We start from the raw sequence: 8950 nt of genomic DNA, 5'->3' as shown, positions 1-8950 counted from the left end.
AAAAAAAGATATTAAACCGTGCCAATTCCTGTGACTTGCAGAGCTTTTGAATGCAGCGTATTTTGCTTTTTGCCAAACCTCTGTGAATTAAAGTGTATCCCTTTAACCGTTCCTTCCTGCGGCATTTTGGTCTCGCCAAGATGAGAAGACAAGGCAGCTTATCCCATCAGCTCTATCCAAAAGCTGAATGGCTTTTTGGTAACCTCAGGTGTGTTAATGAGTGAAATACACTGCAGATTACTAAACGCAGTCCTTAAAGCAGCATAGAAAGAGCTGGCCTGCGTTTGGAGGAGGATCTCCTGTGTAACAACCCTGCCAGCGTGGTTTTGGATGTGCTCACATCCCCACTGCCAGGATCTGCTCTGCCAATCCCTGCCTTTCCTCCTCCTCCTCTCTTCCCACCCCAGCAGCAATCCCCGCTTTGTGTCGAGGGGCTGCAGTGTCCCCATCAGGCTCAGGCTCTGTCCCAGTGCTTTCTCACCTCTTTGACTTTGCAGTGTGCGGTGCTGACGTGATGGATTTTGTGCAGGGGTGCTGTGTAGGTGTCAGCTGGATGTTAGCACCTCTCTGTGGCTGGGTTTGCTTGTTGGTGTCTATTCTCCTGGACTTCTGAGGTGGAAATAAAGCCAATGAAATAGCATGCAGTTCCCTGCTGAGTGATGAAGTTGGGGTGCTGGAACTCAGCGGGGTCAGTTGGTGTATCCTCACCTTAATAACTGAAGCCTTTAACTTTTTTTCACTTCGTTACGTTCAAACCCAATTAGTTGGAACCAGTCGTAACAGAGGATGAGACTGAAGCAGGCTGTAAGCCGGGGCTGCTAAAACAGAGTTCTGCATTGCTGTGCTTTCGGTGCATAGGCTCTGTTCTTTTTCTGACATAACCTTATCTACACTTGCCTAATCACTTCTCCGTTTAAATACGCCTGGTGAGGTGCTCGGAGGAAGCAAAGGGTGGGGGAAGGGGAAACCCGCAGTCTTTGAAGATTCCCTTACTAAGGCGAAGGAGGTAAACGCTTTTATTCCCTTAGCCTCTGTGATTCTGCCTACACCCTTACACTCCTCTGCTTTCTTTCTGGTTTTTCCTCTTCCAGCCTGCCTGTTCCTCTGGGAGTGCTGTGGCCACCCCTCCGCCCTTGGTGCGGGGCACGCAGAGTGTTCCTGCTGGCAAGCCGTCCCTGCAGGTCAGTGGGGCGGGCCAGGCTGCCAGGTAGGGCACACAGCAAGCAGGGCACGGGGCAGCACGGGCTGGCAGCTCACTGCTCACAGCCAGGTGAAGCTCTGAGACGGAGCCAGCGCTCGCTCCCACAGACCCCACTGTGAGCTGTAAGAGCGCTTGGGGTGGGAGATAGAGGTAGGACGTCAGACACAGGTACCCCTCCAAAGCTTATCCTCGTCATCCTGGGGGCCTCGTCTGCTCCGCTGATAAATGCACGCAGGTTGTGGCTGCTGACGACCTCTGGCAAAAGAGTTTTGTGGTAGGAACACTGTGGCAGCCTGTTGTTGTGGGCTGCAGGTATTCAGTTGTGCCTTCGGTCTGATCACCTGAAGGCTGCCAGGTTTTCCTTTTTGGCTTGGTGGCTGAACGGCTGGTGAGGAGGGTCTGTTCAGGCTGAACTAAATGCGATGCTGGGGGGAAAAAAGCAACAGGGGGAATTGGCATCTGTCAGCCCGATCTTCCTCTGAGTTTGGTCTCTTGCTTCGCTTTCAAATTTAAAACATTTCTGGTTATTTACCTCGGGCTGACCTGAAGCAACTTGCAAAACAGTTTCAGCACGAAATGCTTTCACTTGGAAAATACCAGCTCTTCATCTGAGAGCCCCCCGGAGTGCTCTGCATGCGGGGTGGGGTGGATGCGTGCTCCGTTTGGGAGGCGTTCTCAGAACTCGAGGCAATCTGTCAGCTTGACTATTCTCTTCCTTAAGGCGAGTTGCCTTCTCAGGAGACAGCACTTTCAGAGGAACTGGACCACGAGTTAAATCCCCACACGTGGGCTGTGAGCCTGCAGCTGTGTGTGTGTGCCAGTGGGCAGAGCAGAGAGCTGGGAGCTGCGGATCCAGAGTTCAGTTTCTCTGTCTCGTTTGCGGTGTTTGGGCAAATGAACCTCACCTCCATCTGCTTTTGCTTGACCGTGAAAACTCTTGAATTCCTGCGTGTAGGAGTTAACGTTTGGTCTCCAATTGGGGGTGTAACAGAAGGGGATTAAGCTTCCCCCATCCTCAGTACGTGTGTTCACACATTGGGAGCTCACGGATGTGAGAGCTCCGGTGTGTGTAGCATCTTAATTTGGGGGATGATGGTCAGTTTGGGGTCGGGGTGAGGGGAGTGGTGGACGTGCAGAGCCCCGTGAGCAGGGTGGAGGGGTTTGCTGCTCTGAGCAGTGCTTCCAGGCGAGGCTGCGTCGTGCTCTGCAGGAATGTAAGTGATGCATGAAACCGTGGGCTGCGTTACGAGAAACTTCCAACATGTATTACAGTCCATATCAAAAAAGATGGTCAGTGGTGTTTCAGACCTCTCTAGCTTGACTTCTTTTCTTTCCCCTTTTCTTTCCTTCTCGCACACATGCCCATGCCAAACCCCTCAGCCTCCTGCATCCCAGCTTCTGTCTGCCTTTTGCTTGTCCTCGGAGCCAGCAGTGTGTGTATGCCCCTGTTTTCCTTCATCCCCCCAGAACATAAAGTTGCTATTCGTTGTTTGCCTGCTTGCTTGGAACGCTAGCTGTGCTGAAACCAGCCTGGCCGTGTCCTGTGCTGCAGCCTTTGCTGTCCTCGTGCTGAAGGCAGATACCATTCATCACATCAGGCACTGAGGAGAGCTGCTCTCGTGCACATCGTGCTCCTGTTGCAGCGTGGCTCCCTGTGTCTCTCAGTGCAGTGGTTCTCGAGCTGCTGAGCTGTGCAGGGGTGGTGGATGGAGGCGTCTTTCAGGACTGCTCTTTACATTTTGAACTCTGTGCAGAGTGTGAGAGCACAGCCCCTGAGCACACAGCCTGCCCACCTCCGCGTTCTGATGTCTGTGTTGCTGCGTAACGTTTTGGATACTGCTTTTTTTTTTGGTGCTCTGAGCAGAAGAGAGCATGCATCCAAATGCACCAGGATGAAAAATGCAAGTAAACTGTCCTCTGTTTTTCAGACCTCTTCTACACGTATACCAGGCACTGTTATTCCTCCTCCATTGGTTCGTGGTGGGCAGCAGACCTCTGCAAAACTAGGAACCCAGCAAAACACACAGATAGTAATGCCACCTCTTGTCAGAGGAGCACAGGTATTTCCTTCGTGGTAGATCTGTTCTGTTTTTCCTGAATGCATCTTAAATGTTTCCTTAGCTGTCATTCTGCTTAGCTGGGAGGATCCTTTATAGTTTTCATTCATTGCTTAATAGAGGTACGTTGCCACTGAAGGACCATTGCAGCTCATGCTTGTTTTGCTGTCCCATAACACTCCCAGTGAACCATGGGGAAGCCCCGTGGTGATGCAGGATACTGCCTTACCCACACTGTGTTGTTCTCCCCTGGCTGCACCAGAGACATCTGCTTGCTTTATTACAAGAGCTAATGGACAGGCTCCCAGCTTCACCCTCTGCCTGGGAGAGCAGCAGCAGAGGAAACAAACTGCAATCCCTTACTCTTCCATTTTTCTTTCCTCATTATTCTTTCTGTTGTATCAATTTCACCATTTCAAACGTGAAAACTCCCTTTTTTTTTTTCTTTTTGCTCATCGTGTCAGTCTTCAGGTTGAATAAGAGCTGCTGAAATGAGATAGTCAACTGGAAATGGGAAGTGCTGCTTTGCAGGGTCGTTATCACCTGTGGTGTCACTGAAGGAGTAGGAAAGCAAAGCTTTATTTCATTTGGCCTTCTGGATTTCAGACTTCATGGGGGACTGAGGAAAACAATATCTTCTTGTTAAATGAGGATTTATTTTGTAGCAAAAGGTCTACTTTTATCTACTACTGCATAGCCAGCACTAAGGGGAAGGCAGAGCACTTGGTGGTTCATTTTCTTTCTGTTCCGATATGGAGAAAACCTCATTCTGAGAAACAGCTTTCCTAATGCCTTTAAAATGAAACAGGCTTAACAGATGGACCTTTTAGAAGAAATTTGACGTGGGAACTTGGATTTTTGGCACGGCTCTCTAGCCTGCAACGTGATGGCCTCTCATGGGAGCATCTCTTTTGATGCCACGTTCCAGTTGTTTCGTTTTGAAAGGGAAGAGCACCCCGTTCTGACACAAGCATTAATTATTGCGCTTTCTTTGCGTTCCCTTCCTTGCCCCCTTCCCATCCCATTGACTCCCCACGCTTATCTCCTGCTCTCTGACCGTTACATCAGCCCATTTCTGTGTCTTCCCAGCAAATCCACAACATCCGACAGCACTCCAGCACGGGGCCGCCTCCGCTGCTGCTGGCACCGCGGGCATCGGTCCCCAGCGTGCAAATTCAGGGGCAGAGAATTATCCAGCAGGGCCTGATCCGTGTGGCCAACGTCCCCAATACCAGCCTGATCGTCAACATCCCGCAGGTGAGCACTGCAGAATCCTTTATGCCACGTGGAACGTGTTTGGTTGAGTGCGGCCTTCCTCCTCCGTTTTGCATTCGGGGTTTGGATACGGATGGAAACACTGGGATGTTTTGTCTCTCTTTGTTCTCGTAAGCATAGCTCAGGATGGGCTTCTGTCTCGAGCAGCCTGCAGATCCTGCTAATGCTGATAAAGTTGTATAAAAACTGTGGACAAAAGCAGTTTGAAGTACCCCTTTCCTTTCAGCTTTCCAAATCTGTGATTGAATTGATAAGAAAGAGAAGTCAGTTGCTTGTGAAAGAACTAGAGGGTTGGATGACGGGTAGTGTATGTAAGAGGTGGTGCACTGTTGCAATAAATGCCAGTACTGCAGAAGTAAGCCTTAGGGGGGCAGGCAGCCCAGTCCCCCCCCCCAAGCACCTTCATACACTCGCAGAACATCCCCAGCTGATGGGAGTCACTGAGTCCCAATCGCTGCTCATTTCCCCCCCAGCACAGCCCCGCTGTACCGAGGTGCCCCGGCACGTGTCACCAAACTGTGTTTTCTTTCCTCCAAGGCCTCTCCAACTTCAATCAAAGGTACAACAGTGACATCAGCTCAGGCCAATGCGACCTCCACCAGCGCCGCTTCCATCGTCAACTCCAACGAGTCGCCCGCCAGCCGGCAGGCTGCAGCCAAGCTGGCGCTGCGGAAGCAGCTGGAGAAGACACTGCTGGAGATCCCTCCTCCAAAGCCACCTGCTCCAGAGATGAACTTCCTGCCCAGCGCAGCTAATAACGAATTTATTTACCTAGTTGGATTGGAAGAAGTTGTGCAGAATTTGCTGGAAACTCAAGGTGAGGTGGCAGTTCCCCAAAGGTGAGGAGAGAATCTTTCCCATCCGTGATGGGAACAGCGGGCAGCAGGTCAGGCTTTCCAGGACTAAATCTTCATAGTCTGTCTAATCAGGGGTTCACTTCCATCACCGCTTTTCAACTTGCTGTAACTGTCAAGTTGTAGAACTGCAGGGTGCTGGGATTTCCCAGAGGCTGGGCAGTGATTTAGTTCTCCCTGGAGCAGGTGACTTCCTATCATCCACGTGTTTGTGCATCACCACGGTGTTCTCCACCTGCATTTTCAGCAGATAAAGGGAAGTTCCCGGGGAGAAATGAGAGCGGTATCCTGGAGGAACTGCCTCCAAACTAATGAAAATTCCAGCTCTGTTGCCAAGTCCATGCAGAGGACAAGAAGAAAATCTGAGTTGGTTAAAGGCTCTCCTTGTCCCTTCTAGGCTGCAGACCTCTCTGGTTTGTCAGGTGTTTCGTAACTATCAAAGTAAACAGTTGAGCAGATTCTGTCTCAACAAATAGCACCACTTCTCTTGCCTCACTCCCTGATTTTTGCAATGCCTTTGCCATTCAGGATGGTTTGAGGAGGGTGAGGAAAGAAGGATCTGCAGGATGCCTGCACACCAACAAAGGGAGGCGAAAGAACATCTAATAGTGCAAAAGGCTGAGGAGGAAGGGGGAGGAGTGGGAGGGCCGTGTATGTTTTTGTGATGGAGTATCTTGATGCTTGTCGTGGATCACTTGTAGAAATCAGGGCTGGAGCTGAGCTCACCTGGCTGTGTTCTGCAGGTAAAGTTTCCATCCCCGTTTCATCTCGTGAGCCCTACATGTGTGCTCAGTGTAAGACTGACTTCACCTGCCGCTGGAGGGAGGAGAAGAATGGAACCATTATGTGTGAAACCTGTATGACATCCAATCAGAAAAAGGCCTTGAAAGCAGAGCACACTAACAGGCTGAAGGCTGCCTTCGTCAAAGCTCTGCAGCAGGAGCAGGAGATTGAGCAGAGGATACTGCAACAGACTGCATCTCCTGTGCAGAGCAAGTCAGACCCCATCGTGCAGCATCACTCGCTCAAGCAGGTGAGGCTCTGGCTGCACGAAGCCCCATCTCCATTTATTTTAGGATGTACCAAATGAAAAAAACTTGCTCCCGTGCTAAATAGATGGGAGTAAGTGCAGCTCAGGTAGAGAGCGTGGCTGGGCTGGGAGCGTAGTGGTGGTTGTGAAGCTTCAAGGTAGCAGGTATCCATCATCCGTGGTGGAAACTGCATCTCACACACCTTATAAAACCACCTCTTAGCTGGGAAGAGTCAGCTTAAGTGCTGCTTTGAGTTGAAATAATCAAGGCAGTGATTCTTTAGACAGGAGATGGTGGTGGTAGAGATGCTTACATAGCACATCTTTCTTACAGGTACTTTCAGGACCACAGAACTGATTTCTTGTTTTTATTTCGAGATGACTTAGAGGTTTTCAGACCTGGAACTAATAGCTCATTCTGGGTTTGGCAGAGGAAGCCAAGAAAGGAGAAAGTCAGGCAGTAAATGTTGGTCGAGGCTCTGGGAGGTGAGGGAGGGACGCTCCCTGTGCCTGTCTGACTGTCTGCTCTCTATCCAGACTTCTAGCCAGATGTCTCGAGGCTCTGGAGCCCCGCGGGGAGTGTTGCATGCATTTAGCCAGTCACCCAAGTTGCAGAATGCATCGTCTGCAGCAGCACTTGGGAGTAGGCCAGGTAAGCATGCTGAGAGACCTGTCAGCAAGGGCAGCGCTGCCGCCTGGAAGAAGACTCCCATCAACACAGGTAGATTTTTTTCTGAAGTTTCTTTTCTTTCTACTTATGCACTCTATCCAACAGTCATAGCTCTTTGGGTAAGGATGCTTGCCCTTTGGCACTTCTGCACGAAGGCCTGGCTGTCCCCAGGCTGTGCTCTCAGTGTGGGTGTTGGCCTTGGCTTCTGCTGCACTTTGTGCTCCTCAAAGGAGGCACGAGCAGAAGGTTTACAGAGTCGTAAGCAGCCCGGATGACTTAATATCAGACTGCTCTTTGTTGGCTCTGTGCAGTCAGTGCCACACTGCTGGGGTTTGTTGTGCATTTCTGGGACCTGAGTTTGGTCAAGTCACATCAAACCACATCAAATAAAGGAATGGTTTTGCTGTAGGTGAGGCTGCAGCACATCCTGCCAGTGTTCTGCAGGATCTGAACCAACTGAAGCTGTTGTTTGGAACAAATTGAAAGTTAAATTCTTCTTTAATCTCTTCTGTATGTAAGAATCTGACTATAGAGCTATTTTTTTTTCTTAAGTGATCATTAGGATCTCCAGGAAGGAAGCAGCATAGCAATTAGCTCCGCTGTGATCTACTTTCATACTCGGTATTGAATGGTTTATATTTTTTCCTCCTGACAGCTTAATTTATCACTTCAGCGTGATTTCATTGCAGAGAGCCCTAGTCTGCTCAAGTCTTCATTTCTGATACGAAACCTCAGCGCTGTTTGTTTGGCTGATTTTAGACCTTTGAAGGTGTCAGACCTTGTGTAGCACGCGAGTTACTGCGGGCCCACTTCAATTAATCGTTTTCATGCAGGTGAAACGGGAGTGGTGCTTATTGCCACTGGTTTTACCGGGCTGTGACCTTCATTCTCTCTTCTCTTTTGTGTCTCCTCAGGTGGGGCTCTACCCTTTGTTAACCCTAGTTTAGCTGTGCACAAGTCCTCCTCGGCAGTAGACCGCCAGCGTGAGTATCTCCTGGATATGATCCCCCCACGGTCCATCCCACAGTCTGCCACGTGGAAATAATGCAGAGGAACGCCCGAGAGGAAGACTTTTCCTGTTTCTGCCATCCTTTTTATACCACACGACAGTGGAATCTGCTTTAATCCCAGCTGGATACGCCCCAGGCTTTATAGGATGCAAGAAGACCACTCCTCATCCCATCGAGTGCTGCTGTCCCTGCTATGAGAAATGACACCGTGTGGGTGGGAAAGACTCGAGCTCATGTGGTTATCAGATTCTTGTGATTGACTGATAATGAAGGCTGTCAGGGAAGGGGAAGAATTCTTATTTTTTGGGCTTTATATATTTAGTTTGGATTTTCTTTGTCACCAGCACAAGAGGAGGACTGAGTGACTCTCTGCCTTCGGTTTCTTAGTTGAGAACCGCACCAGGAGCACGGTGTCGGTTCACCGCGGAGCGTGGATGGCAGCCTGGGGAGAGCAGCTTCCACCAGTCCTGCAGACACATTTAGTGAGCCGAGTTCATGTTTGCTTTTCTTCCCTGCCCCTCCTCAGCCAGGAAGGCAGTCTACAGATGATAATGTTTCAAAACCCGCTGATGATGAGCTAATGATAAATGAGCGCAAACTGAAATTCCACTTGAGTCTGTTATTTTCTAAGGGACTGGCTACCACCAAAACCCGTCTGGTGGGTGGGACCCAGTGCAGGAGCCTCTCACTTGTTGGATTCTGTTTTGAATAGACTTTGAACTGTTGGTAGTCTAAAAATCTAATTTACTGCATAGACAAACACCTTTGTTCGATCTTTCTAATTCAGCGAAGAGCAGTTGGGCCTTTCATACGTTCCCAGAGGACTTAACGAGTGAAACTGTTCTGGATTCTT

The 8950-nt window shown here is 49.8% G+C and overlaps 1 protein-coding gene across 4 annotated transcripts in view; it reads left to right on the top strand.

Moving 5' to 3' along the window:
* The window catches only part of GATAD2A (GATA zinc finger domain containing 2A), a 26407-nt gene extending 17722 nt beyond the window's left edge, over positions 1-8685 (top strand). For 3 of the 4 annotated variants that reach the window (XM_010725000.3, XM_019610075.2, XM_019610074.2), the window contains exons 5-11: positions 1092-1181; positions 3130-3261; positions 4348-4515; positions 5071-5350; positions 6131-6420; positions 6955-7138; positions 8002-8685. In XM_010725000.3, the coding sequence (XP_010723302.1) occupies positions 1092-1181; positions 3130-3261; positions 4348-4515; positions 5071-5350; positions 6131-6420; positions 6955-7138; positions 8002-8132 (1275 nt within the window). In that variant the 3' untranslated portion in view covers positions 8133-8685. The remainder of the gene's footprint in view (positions 1-1091; positions 1182-3129; positions 3262-4347; positions 4516-5070; positions 5351-6130; positions 6421-6954; positions 7139-8001) is intronic. The other variant, XM_019610076.2, reaches the window with a different exon arrangement.
* The last annotated feature ends 265 nt before the right edge of the window (positions 8686-8950 follow it).

This window comes from Meleagris gallopavo, chromosome 30, assembly GCF_000146605.3.
Source record: "Meleagris gallopavo isolate NT-WF06-2002-E0010 breed Aviagen turkey brand Nicholas breeding stock chromosome 30, Turkey_5.1, whole genome shotgun sequence".
Taxonomy (NCBI): Eukaryota; Metazoa; Chordata; class Aves; order Galliformes; family Phasianidae; genus Meleagris; species Meleagris gallopavo.
Note: the sequence above shows the minus strand (reverse complement) of the source record. Positions and strands in the feature narration are given on the sequence as shown.